The 25994-nt window shown below is 44.3% G+C and overlaps 1 protein-coding gene across 1 annotated transcript in view; it reads left to right on the forward strand.

The window, feature by feature from the left end:
- Positions 1-10816: 10816 nt before the first annotated feature.
- The window catches only part of LOC106585006 (transforming acidic coiled-coil-containing protein 1), a 38678-nt gene continuing 23500 nt past the window's right edge, over positions 10817-25994 (forward strand). The window contains exon 1 of the mRNA XM_045707059.1: positions 10817-11403. Coding sequence (XP_045563015.1) covers positions 11339-11403 — 65 coding nt within the window. The 5' untranslated portion in view covers positions 10817-11338. The remainder of the gene's footprint in view (positions 11404-25994) is intronic.

The raw sequence follows: 25994 nt of genomic DNA on the forward strand, positions 1-25994 counted from the left end.
TCCGACCCCCCCTCCTCCCCTTCCCGTCATACACCTGGCCTCTCCCCTCTCCCATGCCACTTGCCCCCTCCCAGAGCCCTGATTGGCTGCCTGACTTTTCCAAGTGGCTGCTGCTTCCTGAAGCGCAACTTCATTTTTTCTATAACTCCACTTGTTCATTTCCCTCACAAACTTCACTTGATCCCTCCCCTCGCCCAGTAAACTCTCCCACTCCTCTCTCTAACTCCACTCATTCACAATTTCTACCAATCTTCCCTTAAACAGCAGTCACTAAACTTACGACTTGGTCCAGAAACACTTCTTATTCTCTAGCTAGCTTCATCATCTGCAGATCTGACAGAACCATCTAGGTGTGTGCAAAATGGCAGAAACTTCCTTAAGCCTATTGGAAGGCTAGGTGGAGCCAGCATCCTTTTGGGTTTTCCTTTCCAGTCCCTTCAGATCTGCAAATGGCAAGTAATTGTTAGGGGTTGTTTCTGGACCGGGCCTATGAACATGTCTGCCTTAGTGTGATTGGTCCATCTCTGACCTCTGACCCTGAAGGTGTACGTGAAGAGGCGTGTGTGTGTAATGCTCATACCGCTCATGTCTCCTGTGTGTGTAGAGAGTCTGAGGACACTGCTCTGCTGCAGACAAAATGGGTGTGGCCTTTGAGCAGCAGTATTAAAGGCTTTATAAACACAGAAACAAAAGCTAAATAACAACACATGAGTTCAATAGAGATGCACCGTTAAGGCCCTTAGCTCTACTATGAGCTGAAAGGAATCCAGTTAGTCAATAGCAACACACATAGACTTATAACCACAGAGTTATACAGGATTTATAACCACACAGAGAGTTAAAGGCTTTATACATATACATACATTATACATACGTTATTAATAAGTTACTGGTAATGAATGCAACAATGGTAATGAAAGCAACAAGATGAAGGACAGCCGACCACAGAGCCCCAGGCTGTGTTCGAGAGCATCAAAACCGTGATGCATCATGGGTAAATTGTGACTGACTGATCTACAATATAGTAGTAATTTGTGATGCATGTGTCACGGCTGTCGAATGGAGGAGCGGACCAAAGCGCAGCGTGTGTGTCGTTCCACATTTTATTTATACTGTGAAACTATGCAATACATAAATAAACTGAAAGACAAAAAACAACAAACTGTGACGCAGAGGTGAAACATACACTACTCAAAATTAATCTCCCACAAACCCAAGTGGGACAAACACCAACTTAAATATGACCTCCAATTAGAGACAACGATGACCAGCTGCCTCTAATTGGAGATAATCTCAAACAAAGCCCAACATAGAAATACAAAAACTAGAACAACCCAACATAGAAATACAAAACTAGAACATAACAACTAGAAAAAAAAACCTGTCACGCCCTGACCTACTCTACCATAGATAATAACAACTTACTATGGTCAGGACGTGACCGCATGGTGATTTGTAGATCAGTCAGTCTCGACCCACCTTTAAAGTTGGCTGCAATGTTGAACGCGCCCACAGATACAGCCACAACTCTCGCCCAGAATGCCTTGTGTCTGAGCCTCACCAAACTGTCGAGTCAACTCCTCGGACAAAATGGCATCTGCCTCTGGGTGTGTGTGTGTCAGAGGTGTGACTTCCCTGAAGAACCAAACCTCTACCAGGCAGTGACATTAACAATATCCAAGTGAGCCCTCTATACAACTCTATGGGACAACCACAGTGAAGAATGGTTTCTTTTCTCCTAAAACCACACGGAAGGATCTGGGCCAGATCCTCCTGTTTTAGGGAACGACTGTGGGTTTCTAACCAATCAGATCCTTTTTGATCATGTCTCAAAAATAACAGCTCGGAGTTAGGATAAAGTCACTTCTTTTTTACTTTGCCTTAGACTTAATTATTCCTATAATACATATACAACGACTGACGATTATGCAGGACGATGATTCTTCTCCTTTGTGTTTAGTGGTTGTATATCAGTACGTATCAGTCCTGACTACCAAAAGGGTAACACTTTACTTAGATGCTGCATAAGACCTCATAAAAGCATGTATAAAGGGTATAAAAACATGTAGGGCATTGACTCTTGTCATGCATATAAAGCCTTTATGAATGCTTTATTATTGCTACATATCACCACCCTAAGTAAAGTGGTACCATAAAAAGTGCAATATGATATTCTGATGTCACTCCTCTCTAGCCTAACTGACTGACTGACTATGGGTAATTAAGTTGTTGTATTTATTTGTATGATGTAAAGGCTAAGTATTTCAACTATTGTAAAAACAACTATGATATATATCTTTAATGGAACTGACACAAGAAATGTTTTCCTCCAAGTACTTTATCGGAGAGTCAGGAATGTATGAGGTTAGGAAGGGGACAGGGTTGTCTTGTTTCGGTGTGTCTTGTGAGTGAAATGCAGTATCCTGCTATACAGAATATGTCAGCAGCACCCCTCCCCCTTTGGTGTGTGCCAACCAACCTCTTTAATCTGTGGTTGGGGCCAATTTCTATCCATTCTCTATCACAGTACCCCTATAGCCATACATACATTCCCTCTCTCTCTGGAGATATCTCTGACACTGGTTTCCAGGGTTGGTTTCAATTCAGAAATTGACCCCAACATTGAAGAGAATTGGAGTTGGAATTTCAGTGTACTTACTGAATTGACCCCAACTCTGCTGGTTTTGCTGTCAGTCAACCAGCAACAAACCCACAGCAGTCCTTTAACATGGCATGAATTATCACTGACCTCACTCTCCTCTGCTGGTCAGAGCTAGCTGAACAATAGCTCTGGTCCAGTGTGTTAGGTGCGGCTTAATGTAATGCACTGGACCAGAGATAGCTGAACAGTAGATCTCAGTTTTCTCAACATTCTTCAACCACAGAAGAGGGTTGGAGGTTCTGACTAGGCAGCTGATTCCCTGCTTAAAATGGGCTATGTGAGATATCCCTAATCTCTGATGCCTAACCTCTGACCCCTAACCCCTGCTCTGCGAGCACTCACCCTCTGCTTCACTCCCAAATGATGTCTTTTGTTTTGATAACGTGAAGTTTTGCACTTCATGACATTATCTATTTAAAACCAAAATGTATAATATTAATAACATTTAATTTGAAGCTGACTGGTATACTGTATTGCTTGATATAAGCATGTATGGGCCTTATGTCTTATTATTAACTGAAAATATGATGATATGCTCTCTATGTAAACATTTTTAACTGACTCAAGATTGTTGTGTAAGTTAGACAAGATCATTATGAGATAACACATAAGGTAATATACAGAATACTGTATTCTAGTCATGGCTCGTCCAATATAACTTGTGCTGTACACACCTTTTCTATTCATATACTGTCCATACTGTCTATACACACCATGATATGTATATACAGCACCAGTCAAAAGTTTGGACACACCTACTCATTCAAGGGTTTTTCTTTATTTTTACTAGTTTCTACATTGTAGAATAATACTGAAGACATCAAAACTATGAAATAACACATATGGAATCATGTACTAATCAAATAAGTGTTAAACAAATATATTTTATATTTGAGATTCTTCAAATAGCCACCCTTTGCCTTGATGACAGCTTTGCACACTCTTGGCATTCTCTCAACCAGCTTCATGAGGTAGTCACCTGGAATGCATTTCAATTAACAGGTTAGCCTTGTTCAAAGTTCATTTGTGGAATTTCTTTCCTTCTTAATGCGTTTGAGCCAATCAGTTGTGTTGTGACAAGGTAGGGGTGGTATACAGAAGATAGCCCTATTTGGTAAAAGACCAAGTCCATATTATGGCAAGAACAGCTCAAATAAGCAAAGAGAAACGACAGTCCATCATTACTTTAAGACATGAATGTCAGTCAATGCGGAAAATTTCAAGAACCTTGAAAGTTTCTTCAAGTGCAGTCGCAAAAACCATCAAGTGCTATGATGAAACTGGCTCTCATGAGGACCGCCACAGGAAAGGAAGACCCAGAGTCACCTCTACTGCAGAGGATACGTTCAATAGAGTTACCAGCCTCAGAAATTGCAGCCCAAATAAATGCTTCACAGAGTTCAAGTAACAGACATATCTCAACATCAACTGTTCAGAGGAGACTGACTGAATCAGGCCTTCATGGTCGATTTGATGCCAAGAAACCACTACTAAAGGATACCAATAATAAGAAGAGACTTGCTTGGGCCAAGAAATATGAGCAATGGACATTAGACCGGTGAAAATCTTTCCTTTGATCTGATGAGTCCAAATGTTAGATTTTTGGTTCCAACCACCGTGTCTTTGTGAGACGCACAGTAGGTGAACGGATTACTCGAGCATCTGTGTTTCCCAACGTGAAGCATGGAGGAGGAGATGTGATGATGTGGGGGTGCTTTGCTGGTGACACTGTCAGTGATTTATTTAAAAGAATTCAAGGCACACTTAACCAGCATGGCTACCACAGCATTCTGCAGCGAAATGCCATCCCGTCTGATTTGCACTTAGTAGGACTTTCATTTGTTTTCAACAGGACAATGACCCAACACACCTCCAGGCTGTGTAAGGAGAGAGCACCTCCTCCGAGCTGCCCACTGCACTGAGGCTAGGTAACACTGTCACCACCAATAAATCGACGATAATCGAGAATTTCAATAAGCATTTCTCTACAACTGGCCATGCTTTCCTCCTGGCTACCCCAACCCCGGCCAACAGCTCCGCACCCCCCGCAGTTACTTGCCCAAGCCTCCCCAGCTTCTCCTTCACCGATATCCAGATAGCAGATGTTCTGAAAGAGCTGCAAAACTTGGACCCGTACAAATCAGCTGGGCTAGACAATCTGGACCCTCTCTTTCTAAAATTATCCGCCGCCATTGTTGCAACCCCTATTACCAGTCTGTTCAACCTCTCTTTCATATCGTCCAAGATCCCTAAAGATTGGAAAGCTGCCGCGGTCATCCCCCTCTTCAAAGGGGGTGACACTCTAGACCCAAACTGTTATAGACCTATATCCATCCTGCCCTGCCTTTCTAAAGTCTTTGAAGCCAAGTTAATATACAGATCACTGACCATTTTGAATCCCACCGTACCTTCTCCACTGTGCAATCCGGTTTTCGAGCTGGTCACGGGTGCACCTCAGCCACGCTCAAGGTACTAAACGATATCATAACCGCCATCGATAAAAGACAGTACTATGCAGCCGTATTCATCGACCTGGCCAAGGCTTTCGACTCTGTCAATCACCGTATTCTTATCGGCAGACTCAACAGCCTTGGTTTCTCAAATGACTGCCTCGCCTGGTTCACCAACTACTTCTCAGACAGAGTTCAGTGTGTCAAATCGGAGGGCTTGTTGTCCGGACCTCTGGCATTCTCTTTGGGGGTACCACAGGTTCAGTTCTCGGGCCGATTCTTTTCTCTGTATATATCAATGATGTCGTTCTTGCTGCGGCGGATTCCCTGATCCACCTCTACACAGACGACACCATTCTGTATACTTCTGGCCCTTCTTTGGACACTGTGTTAACTAACCTCCAAACAAGCTTCAATGCCATACAACACTCCTTCCGTGGCCTCCAACTGCTCTTAAACGCTAGTAAAACCAAATGCATGCTTCTCAACCTTTCACACCCGCCCGCCCAACTAGCATCACTACTCTGGACGGTTCTGACTTAGAATATGTGAACAACTACAAATACCTAGGTGTCTGGCTAGACTGGAAACTCTCCTTCCAGACTCATATTAAACATCTCCAATCCGAAATTAAATCTAGAATCGGCTTCCTATTTAGCAACAAAGCCTCCTTCACTCACGCTGCCAAACATACCCTCGTAAAACTGACTATCCTACCGATCCTCGACTTCGGTGATGTGATTTACAAAATAGCCTCCAACACTACTCAGCAAACTGGATGCAGTCTATCACAGTGCCATCCGTTTTGTCACCAAAGCCCCTTATACTACCCACCACTGCAACCTGTATGCTCTAGTCGGCTGGCCCTCGCTACATATTCGTCGCCAGACCCACTGGCTCCAGGTCATCTATACGTCTATGCTAGGTAAAGCTCCGCCTTATTTCAGCTCACTGGTCACGATAACAACACCTACCCATAGCACGCGCTCCAGCAGGTATATCTCACTGGTCATCCCCAAAGCCATCACCTACTTTGGCCACCTTTCCTTCCAGTTCTCTGCTGCCAATGACTGGAACGAATTGCAAAAATCGCTGAAGCTGGAGACTTATATTTCCCTCACTAACTTTAAACATCAGCTATCTGAGCAGCTAACCGATCGCTGCAGCTGTACATAGCCCATCTGTAAATAGCCCACCCAATCTACCTACCTCATCTCCATATTGTTTTTATTTACTTTTCTGCTCTTTTTCACACCAGTATTTCTACTTGAACATCACCATCTGCTCATCTATCACTCCAGTGTTCATTTGCTAAATTGTAATTACTTCGCTACTATGACCTATTTATTGTCTTACGTCCTCACGCCATTTGCACACACTGTATATAGACTTTCTTTTTTCTATTGTGTTATTGACTGTACGCTTGTTTATTCCATGTGTAACTCTGTGTTGTTGTTTGTGTCGCACTGCTTTGCTTTATCTTGGCCAGGTCACAGTTGTAAATGAGAACTTGTTCTCAACTAGCTTACCGGGTTAAATAAAGGTGAAATAAAAAAGGGCTATTTGACCAAGAAGGAGAGTGATGGAGTGCTGCATCAGATGACCTGGCCTCCACAATCACCTGACCTGACCCAATTGAGATGGTTTGGGATGAGTTGGACTGCAGAGTGAAGGAAAAGCAGCTGACAAGTGCTCAGCATATGTGGGAACTCCTTCAAGACTGTTGGAAAAGCATTCCAGGTGAAGCTGGTTGAGAGAATGCCAAGAGTGTGCAAATCTGTCATCAAGGCAAAGGGTGGCTACTTTGAAGAATCTCAAATATAAAATATATTTTGATTTGTTAAACACTTTTTTGTTACTACATGATTCCATGTGTTATTTAATCGGTTTGATGTCTTCACTGTTATTCTCCAATGTAGAAAATAGTAAAAAATAAAGAAAAACTCTTGAATGAGTAGGTGTGTCCAAGCTTTTGACTGGTACTGTACACTGAACAAAAATATAAACGTAACATGCAACAACTTCAAAGATTTTACAGTTCATATAAGGAAATCAGTCAATTTAAATAAATTCATTAGGCCCTAATTGTCACGGTTGTCAAAAGGAGAAGCGGACCAAAGTGCCGCGTGTGTTTCATTCCACATTTGATTTACTCTGTGAAACTTTGCAATACATAAATAAACTGAATTGACAAAACAACAAACCGTGACGCAGAGGAGAAACAAAACACTACTCAAAAATAAATCACCCACAAAACCCAGGTAGAAAAACTCCTACTTAAGTATGATCTCCAATTAGAGACAACGAGGACCAGATACCTCTAATTGGAGATCATCCCAAACAAACCAACATAGAAATACAAAAACTAGAACCTAAGAACATAGAAATAGAACACATAGAATAAACACAAAACACCCCCTGTCACGCCCTGACCTACTCTACCATAGAAAATAACATCTTACTATGGTCAGGACGTGACACTAATCTATGGATTTCACATGACTGATATGCATCTGTTGGTCACAGACAACTTAAAAAAATGTAGGGGTGTGGATCAGAAAACCAGTCAGCATCTGCTATGACCACCATTTTCCTCATGCTGCCTGACACATGTTCTTTACATAGAGTTGATCAGGCTGTTGATTGTGGGCTGTGGAATGTTGTCCCACTCCTCTACAATGGCTGTTTGAAGTTTCTGGATATTGGCTGGAACATGCTGTCATACACATCGATCCAGAGCATCCCAAACATGCTCAATGGGTGACATGTCTGGTGAGTATGCAGGCTATGGAAGAACTGGGACATTTTCAGCTTCCTTGAATTGTGTATAGATCCTTGTGACATGGGGCCGTGCATTATCATGCTGAAATATGAGGTGATGGCCTAGGATGAATGGCACGACAATGGGCCTCAGGATCTCTTCACGGTATCTCTGTGTATTCAAATTGACGTTGATAAAATGCAGTTGTGTTCGTTGTCCGTAGCTTATGCCTGCCCGCACTATAACCCCATCGCCACCATGGGGCACTCTGTTCACAACGTTGACATCAGCAAACCGCTCGCCCACACGACGCCATACACAGTGTCTGCCATCTGCCTGGTACAGTTAAAACCTGGATTCATCCATGAAGAGCACACTTCTCCAGTGTGCCAGTGGCCATCGAAGGGGAACATTTTCTCACTAAAGTCGGTTATGACGCCAAATTATAGTCAGATCAAGACCCTGGTTACGACGACGAGCACGCAGATGAGCTTCCCTGAGACGGTTTCTGACAGTTTGTGCAAACCCACAGTTTCATCAGCTGTCCAGGTGGCTGGGGATTGTGAGGCCAGTTGGACAAACTGACAAATTCTGTAAAACAAAGTTGGAGGCGGCTTATGGTAGAGAAATGAACATTCAATTTCTTACAACAGCTCTGGTGGACATTCCTGCAGTCAGAATGCCAGAATGAGGTCTCTAAACTTGAGACGTCTGTGCAGTGTGTTATGTAACAAAACTGCACATTTTAGAGAGGCCTTTTATTGTCCCCAGCACAATCTGCACCCGTGTAATGATCGTGCTGTTTAATCAGCTTCTTGATATGCCACACCTGTCAGGTGAAAGGATTATCTTGGCAAAGGAGAAAGGCTCACTAACAGGGATGTAAACACATTTGTGTACACAATTTGAGTGAAATAAGCTTTTTGTGCATATGGAATATTTCTGGAATCTTTTATTTCAGCTCATGAAACATGGGACCAACACTTTACATGTTGCGATTATATTTTTGTTCAGTATATATGTTTATATTCCAGTCTCTGACATTGCTCGTTCTGATATTTCTTAATTTTCGTATTTTTATTCATTATGTATGATTTTTTAATTTATTGCTAGGCATTACTAGACTGTTGGAGCTAGAAACACCGCACCTGCGATAACATCTGCAAATCTGTGTACGCGACCAATAAACTTTGATTTGATGAAGAGTACTGTTAAAATACTTTTATTTCATAACCGTGTTGGCTCTGTGCTTTGAGAAGACAGAACAGTCCCCGAGAACAGAGACATAGCAGGGTCACTCAGAGTCAGTAGTGAAAAAGTACCCAATTATCATATTTGTGTTAAAGTAAAGATACACTACATGACCAAAAGTATGTGGACACCTATATGTCCATTGGTGGTGAGCTTTACACCACTCCAGCCAACGCTTGGCGTTGCGTAAGGTGATCTTAGGCTTGTGTGCTGCTGCCCGTCGGCCATGGAAACCCATTTCATGAAGCTCCCGATGAACAGTTCTTGTGCTGATGTTGCTTCCAGAGGCAGTTTGGAAATCGGTAGTGAGTTTTGCAAAATGTTAACGTGCTACGCGCATCAGCACTTGGTAGTCCCATTCTGTGAGCTTGTGCGGCCTACCAAATTGTGGTTTCCACTTCACAATAACAGCACTTACAGTTGACCAGGGCAGCTCTAGCAGGGCAGACATTTTACAAACTGACTTGTTGGAAAGGTGGCATCCTATGACGGTGCCACATTGAAAATCACTGAGCTCTTCAGTAAGACCATTCTACTGCTAATGTTTGTCTATGGAGATTGCATGGCGGTGTGCTCAGTTTTATACACCTGTCAGCAACGGGTGTGGCTGAAATAGCCGAATTCACTAATTTGAAGGGGTGTCCACCTACTTTTGTGTATATATATTGTGTATCTTAATACAATATGATTCAAGTAAAAGTGAATGTCACCCAGTAAAATACTACTTGAGTAAAAGTCAAAGTATTTGGTTTCAAATATACTTAAGTATCAAAAGTAAATGTAATTGCTAAAATGCACTGAGTATACAAAACATTAGGAGCATCTGAAGTACAGATACCCTAAAAACTACTTAAGTAGTACTTTACAGTATTTTTACTTAAGTGCTTTACACCAGTGCTCAGATTCCCTTCATCCTTTGACTGAGAAGAACCCTGTGCAGTCCAACCTCGGCATGCTCTCTCTCTCTCTCTCTGTGTGTGTGTGTGTGTGTGTGTGTGTGTGTGTGTGTGTGTGTGTGTGTGTGTGTGTGTGTGTGTGTGTGTGTGTGTGTGTGTGTGTGTGTGTGTGTGTGTGTGCGTGCTAATGCTGGGCTTAGGGGAGGGGTCCTGACACACATTGGTTCACAGCAGGTAGAATGTCTCAGAACAACAGGGGCTGTGTTAATGCTCACCCCCCTTCTCTTTTCCTCCCACCATCCCTCTCTCAATTCAATTTCAATTTAAGGGGCTTTATTGGCATGGGAAACATATGTTTACATTGCCAAAGCAAGTGAAATAGATAATAAACAAAAGTGAAATGAACAATACAAAACTAACAGTAAACATTACATTCACAAAAGTTCCAAAAGAATAAAGACATTTCAAATGTCATATTATGTCTATACAGTGTTGTAACGATGTGCAAATAGTTAAAGTGCAAAAGGGAAAATAAATAAACATAAATATAGGCTGGTTTTACAACTCTCTCTCTCCTCCCACCATCCCTCGCTCTCTTCCCTCTCTGTCTGTTGTTCAGCTGACTAACAATAGGGGCGAGTCTCCCTCTGGAACAATACCCTCAGCCCTACCCTCCTTCCCTCTTCCCCCTTCACTGTCAGAGCTTAGTGGCCTTTACACCACCCCCGCCCCGCCCTCTCTCTCATTCTTTGTCACTCCCACTATCTCTCTTTCTTTAGAGAAGCTCTGTAATGCAAGGAATCTGGTCTGTGCAGGAGGGACCACTCGATCGAAAGTGAGAGAGAGAGAAGAGAGGAGAGGAGGGGTTAGAGGAAGCAATAGAAGGAGAGAGAGGGAGAGGGCTGGCAGACATACAGAGAGAGAGGCAGGGACTGGCGGAATAGTTGACATGTGATCAGGACTCCTGAGCAGCCAGACCATTCACCCTAGATACAACATCAGCAGCAGCAGAGAGAGTAAGAAGGAGCTGGAGAGAGAGACAGAAGGAGTCAGAGAGAGAGACAGAAGGAGCTGGAGAGAGAGACAGAAGGAGCCAGAGAGAGAGACAGAAGGAGCTGGAGAGAGAGAGACAGAAGGAGCTAGTTAGTCAGGGATGTGATGTGTGAGATGAGATGAGGCTATAGCGGTCGTGCCCTCATCACTGAGATTCTACTATTTTCAGAGAGTGGGAATATGGAGAGAGTGCTCTAAAAGATACGCCTGTCACTTGGAATAAGATACAACACACACACTACACACATACACACCCAGCGTTGCCATGGGGGGCTCCCTCAGTCAGCACAGGAAGAGCTCCTTCAGCTCCCCCAGAAAGAAGAGCAGCATGTGAGTACACAATCTGATCACCGTTATTGTGTGTGTGTGTGTGTGTGTGTGTGTGTGTGTGTGTGTGTGTGTGTGTGTGTGTGTGTGTGTGTGTGTGTGTGTGTGTGTGTGTGTGTGTGTGTGTGTGTGTGTGTGTGTGTGTGTGTGTGTGCGTGCGTGTGTGTGTGTGTGTGCGCTTCTGTGTGCTTGCACACGCATTATTGATCTTGTTCCTGTCCCGTGAGCATGTGGTTTAGTTTCCTGTGTAAATGTTGTGTATCGCTCTCTGAACAGGTTTCCCAGCATTGTCCATTAGCTAAAGTGCAGCAGAACCCGACATGACAATAACGCTTGTTTAGATTGAACTTATTTGACTTCAGAAAGGGGATCTAGATAGGGGAGATGTACAGATTATTAGGGTCATGAGAGAGGTGTAATGAGACTGATGTGATCAGATCTCCTGACGGAGACACTTCTTTAGTACTGAACATGCACAAGATGAGGTGGCATGTAAGGTGAGTGATCAATCAACAGAAGACCAACAGTTTATGTCCATTAATCAGGTGAATAATATAACACTATAATGCATTGTCTCATGATGGCCTCTGACTAAGTCAAATGTATTGTATTGGTCACATACACATGGTTGGCAGATGTTATTGCGAGTGTAGCGAAATGCTTATGCTTCTAGATCCGACAGTGCAGCAGTATCTAACAGGTAATATCTAACAAATTCCACAACAAAACCTAATATCTAACACATTCCACAACAACACCTAATACACACAATCTAGTAAAGGAATACACATGAGATAAGTAATGCGAGATAGTTAGGGTTTTTGGTGACAAGCCACATTTTTTCAGCCTTCTAAGGTTGAAGAGGCGCTGTTGCGCCTTCTGTTGCGCCTTCTTCCCCACACTCTCTCTGTGCGTGGACCGTTTCAGTTTGCCAGTGATATGTCCACTGAGGAACTTAAAACTTTCCAGCTTCTTCACTGCTGTCCCGTTGATGTGGATTGGGGGGTGCTCCCTCTGCTGTTTCCTGAAGTCCACGATCATCTCTTTTGTTTTGCTGACATTGATTGAGAGGTTATTTTCCTGACACCACACTCTGAGGGCCCTCACCTCCTCCCTGTAGGCTGTCTCGTCGTTGTTGGTAATCAAGCCTAACACTGTTGTGTCGTCTGCAAACTTGTTGATTGAGTTGGAGGCGTGCATGGCCATGCAGTCGTGGGTGAAAAGGGAGTACAGGAGGGGGCTGAGAACGCACCCTTGTGGGGTCCCAGTGTTGAGGATCTGCAGAGTGGAGATGTTGTTTCCTACCTTTACCACCTGGGGGCGGCCCGTCAGGAAGTCCAGGACCCAGTTGCACAGGGTGGGGTCAAGACCCTGGGACTCAAGCTTAATGATGAGTTTGGAGGGTACTATGGTGTTGAATGCTGAGCTGTAGTCAATGAACAGCATTCTTACATAGGTATTTCTTTTGCCCAGATGGGATAGGGCAGTGTGCAGTGTGATGGCGATTGTGTCGTCTGTGGACCAATTGGGGTGGTAAGCAAATTGAAGTGGGTCTAGGGTGACAGGTAGGATGGAGGTGATATGATCCTTGACTAGTCTCTCAAAGCACTTCATGATGACAGAAGTGAGTGTTACGGGCCATAGTCATTTAGTTCAGTTACCTTAGCTTTCTTGGGAACAGGAACAATGGTGGCCATCTTGAAGCATGTGGGGACAGCAGACTGGGATAGGGATTGATTGAATATGTCCGTAAACACACCAGCCAGCTGGTCTGCTCATGCTCGGAGGACGCGGCTAGGGATGCCGTCTGGGCTGGCAGCCTTGCGAGGGTTAACACGCTTAAATGTTTTACTCACGTCGGCCACAGAGAAGGAGAGCCCACAGTCTTTGTAGCGGGCCGCGTTGGTGGCACTGTATTGTCCTCAAAGTGCTCAAAGAAGTTGTTTAATTTGTCTGGAAGCAAGACATCGATGTCTGCAAAGGGGCTGGTTTTTGTTTTGTAATCCATGATTGTCTGTAGACTCTGCAAAGCGCGGTCACAACAGACAGACGAAAAATCTAAAAAGTACCATAAAAGTTTGTAGAAACATGTCAAACAATGTTTATAATCAATCCTCAGGTTGTTTTTGTCATAAATAATCGATCATATTTCAACCGGACAATAGCTTCGTCAATAGAAAAGGAAAAACAAGAAAGGCACACTCCCGGTCACGCGCAGGACTCAGGTCTGGAAATTTACACTGTCCTATCATTGAAAGTGGTGTTTCTCCCTCATTTTTCAGAGTAAAAGCCTGAAACAATGCCCAAAGACTGGCCACATGTAGTGGAAGCCCTAGGGATTGTGAACTGGGTTATAAGTCTTTGTATGGTGGATAGGCTTTCAATGGAAAAACAGGCATTTCAAAATAATAGCACTTCCTGGATGGATTTTCCTCAGGTTTTCACCTGCCATATTAGTTCTGTTATACTCACAGACAGTTTTGGAAACTTTTGAGTATTTTCCATCCAAATCTACCAATTATATGCATATCCTAGGTTCTGGACCTGAGTAGCAGGCAGTTTACTTTGGGCACGCTTTTCATCCAAAATTCCGAATGCTGCCCCCTACCCTAGTGAGGTTAAATGCGGTGGTACGTGCTTTCAGTTTTTCACGAATGCTGCCATCAATCTACGATTTCTGGTTAGGGAAGGTTTTAATAGTCACAGTGGGTACAACATCTCCTATACACTTCCTTATAAACTCGCTCACTGAGTCAGTGTATACGTCAATGTTGTTCTCTGAGGCTACCCGTAACATATCCCAGTCCACGTGATCGAAGCAATCTTGAAGCGTGGAATCCGATTAGTCAGACCAGCGTTGGATAGACCTAACCACAGGCACTTCCTGTTTTAGGTTCTGCCTATAGGAGGGGAGCAACAAGATGGAGTAATGGTCAGATTTGCAAAAAGGAGGGTGGGGGAGGGCCTTGTATGCATCGCGGCACTTAGAGTAGAAATGGTCGAGCGTGTTACTCGCTCGTGTACTGCAATCAATATGCTGATAGAATTTAGGTAGCCTTGTTCTCAAATTAGCTTTATTAGAATCCCCAGCTACAATAAATGCAGCCTCAGGATATATGGTTTCCAGTTTGCATAAAGTCCAGTGAAGTTCCTTGATGGCCATCTTGAGGGTCCGGGGGGATATAACCGGCTGTGACAATAACCGAGGAGAGTTCTCTTGGGAGATAATACAGTCGGCATTTGATTGTAAGGAATTCGAGGTCAGGGGAACAAAAGGACTTGAGTTCCTGTATGTTGTTACAATTACACCATGAGTCGTTAATCATGAAACATTCACCCCCGCCCTTCTTCTTACCGGAGAGATGTTTATTCCTGTCGGCACGATGCACTGAAAATCCGGTTGGCTGTACTGACTCCGACAGCACGTCCCAAGCTAGCCATGTTTCCGTGAAACAGAGTATGTTACAATCCCAGATATCTCTGTGGAAAGCAACTCTTGTCCTGATTTCGTCGACTTTATTAAAAAGGGACTGGACATTAGCGAGTAATATACTCGGAAGCGGTGGGTGGTGTGTGGGTATCCGAAGCCTCACTAGAAGACCGCTCCGGCACCCTCTCCTCCGGCGGCATTGTTTTGGGTCGGCCTCTGGAATCTGTTCAAATGTCTTGGGAGGTGCAGACAAAGGATCCGGTTTGGGAAAGTCGTATTCCTTGTCGTAATGCCGGTTGTGCTGGTAAGTTGATGTCTCTCTGATATCCAATAGTTCTTACCGGCTGTATGTAATAACACTTAAGGTTTTCTGGGCTAACATTGTAAGAAATAATACATTAAAAAACTAAATACTGCACAGTTTCCTAAGGACTAGAAGCAAAGGTGCCATCTCTATCGGCGCCATTGGTCTTATGGTAAAAGGCTGTTTTTGGCTGTTTCTCATCTCAAACGCCTCCTCCTATTTCTCTCTCTCTCTAATCGGGACCCGAAGGGGTGCATGTTTTGGTTTTTGTCTTAATACTACACAGCTGATTCAAATTATCACAGCTTGATGATTAGTTGATTATGGGGTCCCGAGGACCGAGTTTGTGAAATCCTGCCACAAATCCATGGTAACAGAGAGCCAGTCCTCTCTTTCTCCCAGTAGTTCCCAGTGGATCATCACCATGTTAATGAGCTGCTGAGCCTATTACACTTTCTACCCATTCGCTGATGTCCTTCCTAGTCATACCCTGATGCTGCTCTGCTCTACCCATCCTGTTGTCACGGTGACTCAGCAGTACCACTGGCACTATTAGTGGTGTTGTCATCTTCTACAGCAGTTGTTGTTTACGCTGGAGGTCATTCCAATTGGCACTGAATGATCCAGAGTAGTGCAACTGTAGAGTAGAATGAGAGCCTTAGGCACTGAGTGGCTCTGAGACTTAGATCTGAGACTTCTTCTGTTAGCTTCTGTTAGCTGGAGCGCTCAGAGAATCAAAGGAGAGTCTGCAGACAGAGACATCTTTGTTTGGCTGGTTTTACATTAACAAGCTCTGAATTGGAAATAAACCAGTCAACTTTCAACTCGATGGGGATGAGCCCCCTCACTACACACTGTCAGGCTTCTGTGTGTACTGTAGGTTATTAAGCAGTGATTTTCTAGGCAGTGTCCTTGTTTGTGTGTGTGTGTCTTTCTCAGTGTGTGTGTGTGTGTGTGTGTGTGTGTGTGTGTGTGTGTGTGTGTGTGTGTGTGTGTCTGTGTGTGTCTGTGTGTGTGTCTCAGTCTCTCTCTCGCAGTGAGAGTGTGTGTGTCTCTCTCTCTGTGTGAGTGTGTGTCTCTCTCAGTGTGTGTGTGTGTGTGTGTGGCTATGAGAGGGATAAGAAGTTCCGTAGCAGCATGAGATCATGGCCCTTATTCTCAGATCTATATTTAGCTAATTATCTTTTTCATTTTTAAGTGCAACAGAAATCTGCCTCAGTCCTCATTTCTCAATCCCCCCTCCACTCACCGCCCCTCCTCCATCTCATCCATTCCTTTTTGGAATTGAGAGTGACCTGCATTTGGAGCTCCTTTAGACCCTATTTCAGACTGTACTAGGCTGATCTATCTTTGGCCTGAAGCTCTTCCTCTCCTCCTCTCTTCCTCCCAACCTGTCCTCCTCTGTCAGTACTATATCCGCAACAATTCAGCTGGCTGTCGATAGACAGACATGGACCATAAGAGGAGGCCCTGCATGACCTTCAGAGTGTGTGTGTTTGTGTGTTCATGTGCGTGCGTGTGCGCACCATTGTTTGAGGAATTTTGTATCCTTTGTGTCCCTGTATTGTTACACACAATAGCCTGGTGTCTGTCTGTCCCCTGACCCTACTCTGTCAATACTCTCAGAACTCACCCCCAAAAATACCTTCCCCCCCAAATATTGGACTATAAATTGTGCCATGAAGGCACAATTTAAGAATACGAATATAAAAGTAAATAGCTCAGTAAAATAGAATAAATATTTTAGCATAAGTATAATACATGAAGTATTTTAATACTTATGCTAAAATATTTATTATACACTGCTCAAAAAAATAAAGGGAACACTTAAACAACACATCCTAGATCTGAATGAAAGAAATAATCTTATTAAATACTTTTTTCTTTACATAGTTGAATGTGCTGAAAACAAAATCACACAAAAATAATCAATGGAAATCCAATTTATCAACCCATGGAGGTCTGGATTTGGAGTCACACTCAAAATTAAAGTGGAAAGCCACACTACAGGCTGATCCAACTTTGATGTAATGTCCTTAAAACAAGTCAAAATGAGGCTCAGTAGTGTGTGTGGCCTCCACGTGCCTGTATGACCTCCCTACAACGCCTGGGCATGCTCCTGATGAGGTGGCGGATGGTCTCCTGAGGGATCTCCTCCCAGACCTGGACTAAAGCATCCGCCAACTCCTGGACAGTCTGTGGTGCAACGTGGCGTTGGTGGATGGAGCGAGACATGATGTCCCAGATGTGCTCAATTGGATTCAGGTCTGGGGAACGGGCGGGCCAGTCCATAGCATCAATGCCTTCCTCTTGCAGGAACTGCTGACACACTCCAGCCACATGAGGTCAAGCATTGTCTTGCATTAGGAGGAACCCAGGGCCAACCGCACCAGCATATGGTCTCACAAGGGGTCTGAGGATCTCATCTCGGTACCTAATGGCAGTCAGGCTACCTCTGGCGAGCACATGGAGGGCTGTGCAGCCCCCCAAAGAAATGCCACCCCACACCATGACTGACCCACCGCCAAACCGGTCATGCTGGAGGATGTTGCAGGCAGCAGAACGTTCTCCACGGCGTCTCCAGACTCTGTCACGTCTGTCACATGTGCTCAGTGTGAACCTGCTTTCATCTGTGAAGAGCACAGGGCGCCAGTAGCGAATTTGCCAATCTTGGTGTTCTCTGGCAAATGCCAAATGTCCTGCACGGTGTTGGGCTGTAAGCACAACCCCCACCTGTGGACGTCGGGCCCTCATACCACCCTCATGGAGTCTGTTTCTGACCGTTTGAGCAGACACATGCACATTTGTGGCCTGCTGGAGGTCATGTTGCAGGGCTCTGGCAGTGCTCCTCCTGCTCCTCCTTACACAAAGGCGGAGCTAGCGGTCCTGCTGCTGGGTTGTTGCCCTCCTACGGCCTCCTCCACGTCTCCTGATGTACTGGCCTGTCTCCTGGTAGCGCCTCCATGCTCTGGACACTACGCTGACAGACACAGCAAACCTTCTTGCCACAGCTCGCATTGATGTGCCATCCTGGATGAGCTGCACTACCTGAGCCACTTGTGTGGGTTGTAGACTCCGTCTCATGCTACCACTAGAGTGAAAGCACCGCCAGCATTCAAAAGTGACCAAAACATCAGCCAGGAAGCATAGGAACTGAGAAGTGGTCTGTGGTCTCCACCTGCAGAACCACTCCTTTATTGGGGGTGTCTTGCTTATTGCCTATAATTTCCACCTGTTGTCTATTCCATTTGCACAACAGCATGTGAAATTTATTGTCAATCAGTGTGCTTCCTAAGTGGACAGTTTGATTTCACAGAAGTGTGATTGACTTGGAGTTACATTGTGTTGTTTAAGTGTTCCCTTTATTTTTTTGACCAGTATATTTTACTGAGCCATTTACTTTCATATTCGTATTCTTATCTTTCATTATTTCTTATCGTTGTTGCATTGTCGATAAGAAACCTGCAAGTAAGCATTTCGCTGGATGGTGTACACCATGTGTATCCCGTACATATGACTAATATAACCTGATACTTTAAATCATCTCTCTCCCAGTTAAATGCATGTTCAAGCTGCTCAGCTCAATGTATTCTCCAGATCGTTAGGGCATTAGAGTTAGAGACAGGGTAGGCTTAGATTGTTGACAACATGTACGCTATATTTCGTCTCCAATGTTTATTATTTATTAGCTAATGAATTAATTTGCACAATGAGCACTTGTTGTCTCTCAAATACATCATTACAGTTGTTGGTTAGCTAGCTAGCAAATTTTTGCCATATTAGCATTGACATGAAATCAGTCAAAACACCTCAAAACAAGACATGCTATCAAGAACAAGATGAAACAAGCTGAAACAGGCCACTTGCAATTCCCCACATGGCAGTTTCTTGTCATTCTTACTAGCAATCTGTCCATCCAGAAACACGCTGAATTCTGCTCCATGGAAGCGTGCACATCGTTTTTGTGACTTTGTCAGCTAACCCATCGATAGACAATAAAAATAGCAGAGGTGGGATGGGATCACTTTGCCTGCTACTTCTAGTCATTTTGAACAGAGCAGAGCAGGCATTGCCTGTTATTACTATGGCTGAGGGATTGGCATATAGTTTTTAATCATGAGTTCAGGTGGGCTTTCGTGCTTCAGCAAACAAAGAAAAAGGAGGGGTGCTCAACAATAATGACAAAATCACAAGAATGGCTTACCAAGAAAAACTTGTTGCTGCCTTGATTTTTTGGATCTCTTTGTCTCCAGATTCACAGACACCCAAATATCACCTATGGGATAGGGATTGATTTTATATTTTTTATTTTAACAAGGACTACTGATTAACGAGACACACAATTTCTCTTATCAGTTTATGCAATAATTTTCCATTTACCTTGAAACATAATATAATTATAACTTTTTTATATTGTTGTGTCTCAATTGGCCACTAGGCTATAAATAGGAGTTATGTCCAATGGTCAGGTCACTCTGAGGAAGAGATCAGTTTTACCTTAAAACGTCAGTCACCTGTTCACATCCTGTACAATGGATTAAAGTGAGCAATAAGAAATCAATCTCTACCTTTTTTGGTTGAGTGCTCCAACTCCTTTTTACCTCAAATTAGTATTTTTGGAAGTTTTTCTTGGTAAGCCATTCTGAAATTGTTTCTGTAGTTAGAAACAGGTATTATTGGCATTCCTGAAACATTATTTGGTCGAAATTTGATTTGATATCTGAGAAATTAAGATAATTGATTGCACCCAAATTTGACATCTTAATTTATATATAGATTCAGATAATATTCAATAAATATAGAGCCGGACATCCGATTTAGACCAAACCTCTTCCTACCAATGAGTAAAAAGCCACGCAAAGACCTCCCCACACCCCATGCCAATCCCACCCGAACAACCAGTATACAGTATCACGTTTCAAGGTAAGACCCAGATGCAGACAACATTGAAGTAACAACAGTTTATTAATCCAACAGGGGCAGGTAAAGACAGGTCAAGGGCAGGCAGGAGTCAGTAATCCAGATAGGTGGGGCAAAGATGCAAGACAGCAGTCAGGCTCAGGGTAGCTTCAAACTACTTGTCATACTGTATATTGGTTGTTTGGGTGGGATTGGCGTGGGTTGTGGGGGGTTTGTGGGTGGCGTTAGATTTTTTTGGGATTCCTCATGTCTTACTTATAGGTTGGAAGAAGTTTGGTCCAAATCGGGTGTTAGGTACTGTCATGGGCGTCGTAAGGATTGGACCAAGGCGCAGCGGGTAAAGTGCTCATCTTCTTCATTTATTTAAAGAAAACACTTAAACAAAATAAACAAACGATGAAAGGCGTCGCTGGAGACTCCGGGCTGAGAGGCGTCGCTGAAGGCTCCGGGCTGAGAGGCGTCGCTGGAGGCTCCGGGCTGGGCAGCGTCGCTGGGGAGCGTCGCTGGAGGCTCCGGGCTGGGGAGCGTCGCTGGAGGCTCCGGGCTGGGGAGCGTCGCTGGAGGCTCAGGGCTGGGGAGCGTCGCTGGAGGCTCAGGGCTGAGGAGCGTCGCTGGAGGCTCAGGGCTGAGGAGCGTCGCTGGAGGCTCAGGAGCGTCGCTGGAGGCTCAGGGCTGAGGAGCGTCGCTGGAGGCTCAGGGCTGAGGAGCGTCGCTGGAGGCCTCCTGCGTGGAGCTGGGACCGGTCTCCCCAGACTGGGGAGACTTACAGGAGATTGGGTGCGCAAAGCGGGCATGGGGCACACTGGGCCGTGGAGACGCACTGGAGGTCTGGAGCGGCCTGCACAACCCGTCCTGGCTGGATGGTCACTGTAGCCCGGCACAGGCGGAGCGCTGGCACAGGGCGAACTGGGCTGTGCTGGGGAATGAGGGCTGCCGTGCGTAGAGCAGGCGCAAGGTAAACTGGGCCGAGGAGACGCACTGGAGACCAGATCCATTGTGCCGGCACACTTCTTCCTGGTTGCCGGCCAACTCTCGCCCGGCAACGCTGCGGAGCCCTTACTGGCCGTACCGGACTGTGCGTGCGTATGGGCAACACCGTGCGCATTTCTGCGTAACAAGGTACTTGCTTGATCCATCGCTCCCCATAATAAGCACGGGGAGTTGGCTCAGGTCTCCACTCTGACTCCCCATGTGCCCCCCCCCAATTTTTTGGGGGGGATGCCTCTCTGCTTCATGTAGCTCCCTTAATTTTCTCTCCCAGAAACGTCGTTCTGCCTCCCACGTCCATCCTTCTCCTCGGTGCTCCAATCCCCGCTGCTTGGTCCTTGTTTGGTGGGTGGTTCTGTCATGGGCGTCATAAGGATTGGACCAAGGCGCAGCGGGTAAAGTGCTCATCTTCTTAATTTATTTAAAGAAAACACTTAAACAAACTAAACAAACGACGAAAAACAGTTCCATAAGGCTCCCAGGCTATACAGAAAATAACCACCCACAAAACACAAGTGAAACAAACACAACTAAATATGGCCTCCAATTAGAGACAACGACAACCAGCTGCCTCTAATTGGAGGTCATTGTCAAAAACCCAACATAGAAATAGAAACCTAGATATAAACATAGAAATTGAAAACATAGAACCTAAACCAAAAACACCGAAACACACAAAACAAACACCCCCTGCCACGCCCTGACCAAACTACAATGACAAATAACCCCTTTTACTGGTCAGGACGTGACAAGTACTATATTTATTGAATATTATCTGAATCATATAAATTAAAATGGTACATTTGCATGCAATTAATTAGCAGAATTTCTCAGAGATAAAATTATATTTCAATATTTCAGGAATGCTAATCATATCTGTTACTAACTACAGAAACGATTTTAGAATAATCTGAGACGGTGAGTGTCGAAATTCTCTTTCGTGTGCTTTTTGAGGTGGAAAGACCCAATATATTCTAAAATATTCCATCATACAGGTAAAGGAAACACTTGAGTAAATGAGTGATACAAAATATATTGAAAGCAGGTGCTTCCACACAGGTGTGTTTCCTGAGTTAATTAAGCAATTAGCATCCCATCATGCTTAGGGTCATGTATAAAAATTCCCAGTTGGAGCAGTAACTGAGGCAGCATTTTCCACCACCATCAACATAACACCAAATGATGTAATATCTTGTTGAAGAATGCTGTCGCATTTCTACAATAGAGTTCCAGACACTTGTAGAGTAGGGTGGCCCAGCACACTATTAAGACACTTTATGTTTTTGTTTCCTTTATTTTGGCAGTTACCTGTAGGCCTACATTGAACACAACATATTTGATTTGATTTCACATATCCCAACATAACATCTCTAGACCTCCATGTAGTAAAGGTTCTACTGGTCCTCTCATCTATAATTTGTGTGTCTGTTTTCCGCTCTGATTAGTACAAATGGAAAGGGGTTTGCCTAGTCAGTTGTACAACTGAATGCGTTCAACTGAAATGTGTCTTCTGCATTTAACCCAACCCCTCTGAATCAGAGAGGTGCTGGGGGCTGCCTTAATCAACATCCACGTAATCAGCACTCAGGGAACAGTGGGTTAACTGCCTTGCTCAGGGGCAGAACAACAGATTTGTACCTTGTCAGCGCGGGGATTCGATTCAGCAACCTTTCATTTATTGGCCCAACGCTCCTACCCGCCAGGCTACCTGCAGCCCCAAATTGGGCTTAGATTAAATATGCAGATACCATTTTAAGGGAAAGGAAAGGTGGGATACCTAGTCAGTTGTTAAACTGAATGCTTTCAACTGAAATGTGTCTTCCGCTTTTAACCCAACCCCTCTGAATCAGAGAGGTACGGAGGGCTGCCTTAATCAACATCCAAGTCTTCGGTTGTTAGTTATATAGGCAAACTATCTCAGTCACACTTCCCAAATTCACCATCAAAGGTCTTATTGTAGCATTATCTGCACTTATCTATCCAACTCATATCCCTCTCTCTCCTCATCCCCCTCTCTCTCTCAATCTCAGCTAGCACAATTACAAGGTCTGTTGTAGCAGTACAAGATGATGTAATGCACTTCAGACTACATCCCCAGATGATGCTGTAATGTCAGCTGGCCTGGTTACTGTGACCGTGCCGACCGGCACTGTACTACACTTCTCCTCTGTTTAATTTAAACACTTGTCATGATGATGCTCTACACATGCACGCACACACAAAAGCATGGGAGAAACTAGGCTAAAGCATTACTCCATTCAGTACAGAGTTGTAGAACTGTATTCAAACATGGCTTTTACTGCCCGAGAGAGACAGAGAGACTCAGGGACTAAGAGAGACCAAGAGAGACTGAGAGGGTGAGTGTACTCAGCACTCTAAGCAGTGTTTCTCTCTTGTTTCTGTGTGTTCCTGCCTGCCTGAGGATCCCAGTCAACACGAGCCTCCAGTTTGACAGTGAGAGAGACTGGACCAGGTCAGAGACCACTGATCGCCACAAGGTGGAGCTCTCTTTCCTGCACAAGGCTGAGAAGCGTGTATACACCATCAGTTTACATGGACAGTTTGAGTGTTGTGGTTTGTGATAAAACCTTGAATGAAACTGTTACGGTGCTGAACGAGGCTAAGGGTGTAGGTATGTATGGCCGTAGACTAGAGGGGACTGATTCATCAATATAATTCAGGCTCTGATCTTGTCCCATCTCGATTACCGTCTGGTAATATGGTCAGGTGCAGCAAAGAAAGACCTAGAAAAGCGGCAGCTGGCTCAAAATAAAGCAGCCCGCCTTGCCCTTAACTGCACACACAGAACTAACATCAACAACATGCATGATAGTCTTTCATGGTTGAGGGTTGAGGAGAAATGGACTACTTCTCTTCTAGTCTTTTTAAGAAACGTTTGTGTTGAAAATGTCTGACCACTTGTATAATCTATTTGTATACACTTCAAACAGACATGCATACCCCACCAGACACTCCACTATGTGTTTCTTCACAGTACCCAAACCTAAAACAGATTTAATGCAAGTTTAGCTTTAAAAACAGATGAAAAACATAATTAGTATCACAGCACCTCTCCTCTTTCTATAAACATTTCAAAATATCTCATTTATATGTACTGTTTATCAGAATATGAATATGTGTATCTGAATAGTGTGTAAATAGTATTTTTGTTGTCTCTTGGTGTCTCTTCTATATATAACACTTATTTTGTTTGTATTTTGAATTTAATGTAATGTCTTATGTTGTTCTTGTCTATAACTGTTCTGTACTTTGTCATGTATTTGTACATTTTATGTGAACCCCAGGAAGAGCAACTGCTGCATGTGCAGTAGCTAACGCTGATCCTAATAAACTCAACTAAACCAATACTGCGGTTCACCACTACATTACAGTACAGTATGTACTTTCCCAGTAGGGACAGAGAGATGTGTTGACTTCTGTTTACCACCAGATGGGACTGTTGAGCCTGTTTTTGTCTCAGTCCCACAGCTTCACCAGGCAGCCATGTTATTATAGGAAAGATGAACTTACTGTTCAGATCATTATTCAGAATCATTGGAGGAATGCTTTTGGTAATCCACATATGTGTGTTCCAGCGTGCTCAGTTATCTCATACGGTATCACACCACTCCTCATGTGGCGACGTGGCTACTATAAATGTTTATACTGGTTATATTTAGCTCCTAACCACACACACACACATCTGTGACTTCCAGTCAATTCTTAATTTAATGAAAAGGATGATAGGTTAGGCTGCCTGCATGTACACTCACAACATAGACACATGCATACACACAAACACACACGCCGCACGCACGCGCACGCACGCACGCACACACACACACACACACACACACACACACACACACACACACACACACACACACACACACACACACACACACACACACACACACACACACACACACACACACACACACACACACACACACACACACACACAGTGGTCTGGGTTAGAATGGGGTCAGGGTTCAGATGGAGACAAAGATTCCAGACACCGGGAATGTGACCCTCTGTCTTTACTCAGGGAAGCTGAAGTCGTCTATAGTCACAAATGTGACTGGGCCTGTGTGTCTGTTAGAAATGATAATATCCTTATTTACTCTTCAGAAACCGCCTCTGTTCCACTTAAGCTCCTGGAGTGAGATCTTTGGTGTGGTTCTAGAAGTCTCAGTGTGTTCCCGACTGCATGGGTTCGAGACTAGAGCATGGCTGTGTGTCTGTGGCTTCGCCAGTGTTCCATGTGTGCTGAGCTATTTCTGGGTCCAAGGAAAAGAGTTACATAAGACCTGATTAGTCTCTCTTTCTCTTCATCTCCCTCTCTTTCCTCTCCTCTGCACATTTTCCAGCCCGTGAGTCAAGGTGGCTAAGACCTTCCTGTGTTTGTGTGTGAGTGCGTACATGTGTGCTTGTGTTTGAGGTGGGCTGTTTACCCCAACTATAGTGTGGGTGCAGCCTCGTGAAAGCAGCCTGATCTCACGATAGCTCACATTCTGAAACTAAATGTGAGGGTATGGGTCTGGCTAGTTTACCAGGCTAATGTGGGTGGACCCTACTCTATACAGGTGTAGCGAGAGGTGATAAGGACAAACAGCTTCCCTAACAGGTCTGTCCTGTCTGCTACAGACAATAGAGAAGGGAGGGAAAGCAATGCCAGGCATCCCTGACAGCTGACAACAGATAAATCCTAACAAAATATATACACACTCACTCACTTTCTCTTCTGCCTTCCCTCTCTCTCTCTGTCAAAGGGTTACAGAGAGCTGTGCTAAATGGGGTTCAGTCTGAGAGAGAGAGAGAGAGAGAGAGAGAGAGAGAGAGAGAGAGAGAGAGAGAGAGAAGAAAGAGTGACAGAGAGGAAGAGACAGGGTACCCTCTGTGTGTCTTTGTGGGTTCTCCAGCTTGCTGATCACGTCTGAGCAGAAGAGAGCA

The sequence above is a fragment of the Salmo salar genome, chromosome ssa24 (genome assembly GCF_905237065.1).
Source record: "Salmo salar chromosome ssa24, Ssal_v3.1, whole genome shotgun sequence".
Lineage (NCBI taxonomy): Eukaryota > Metazoa > Chordata > Actinopteri > Salmoniformes > Salmonidae > Salmo > Salmo salar.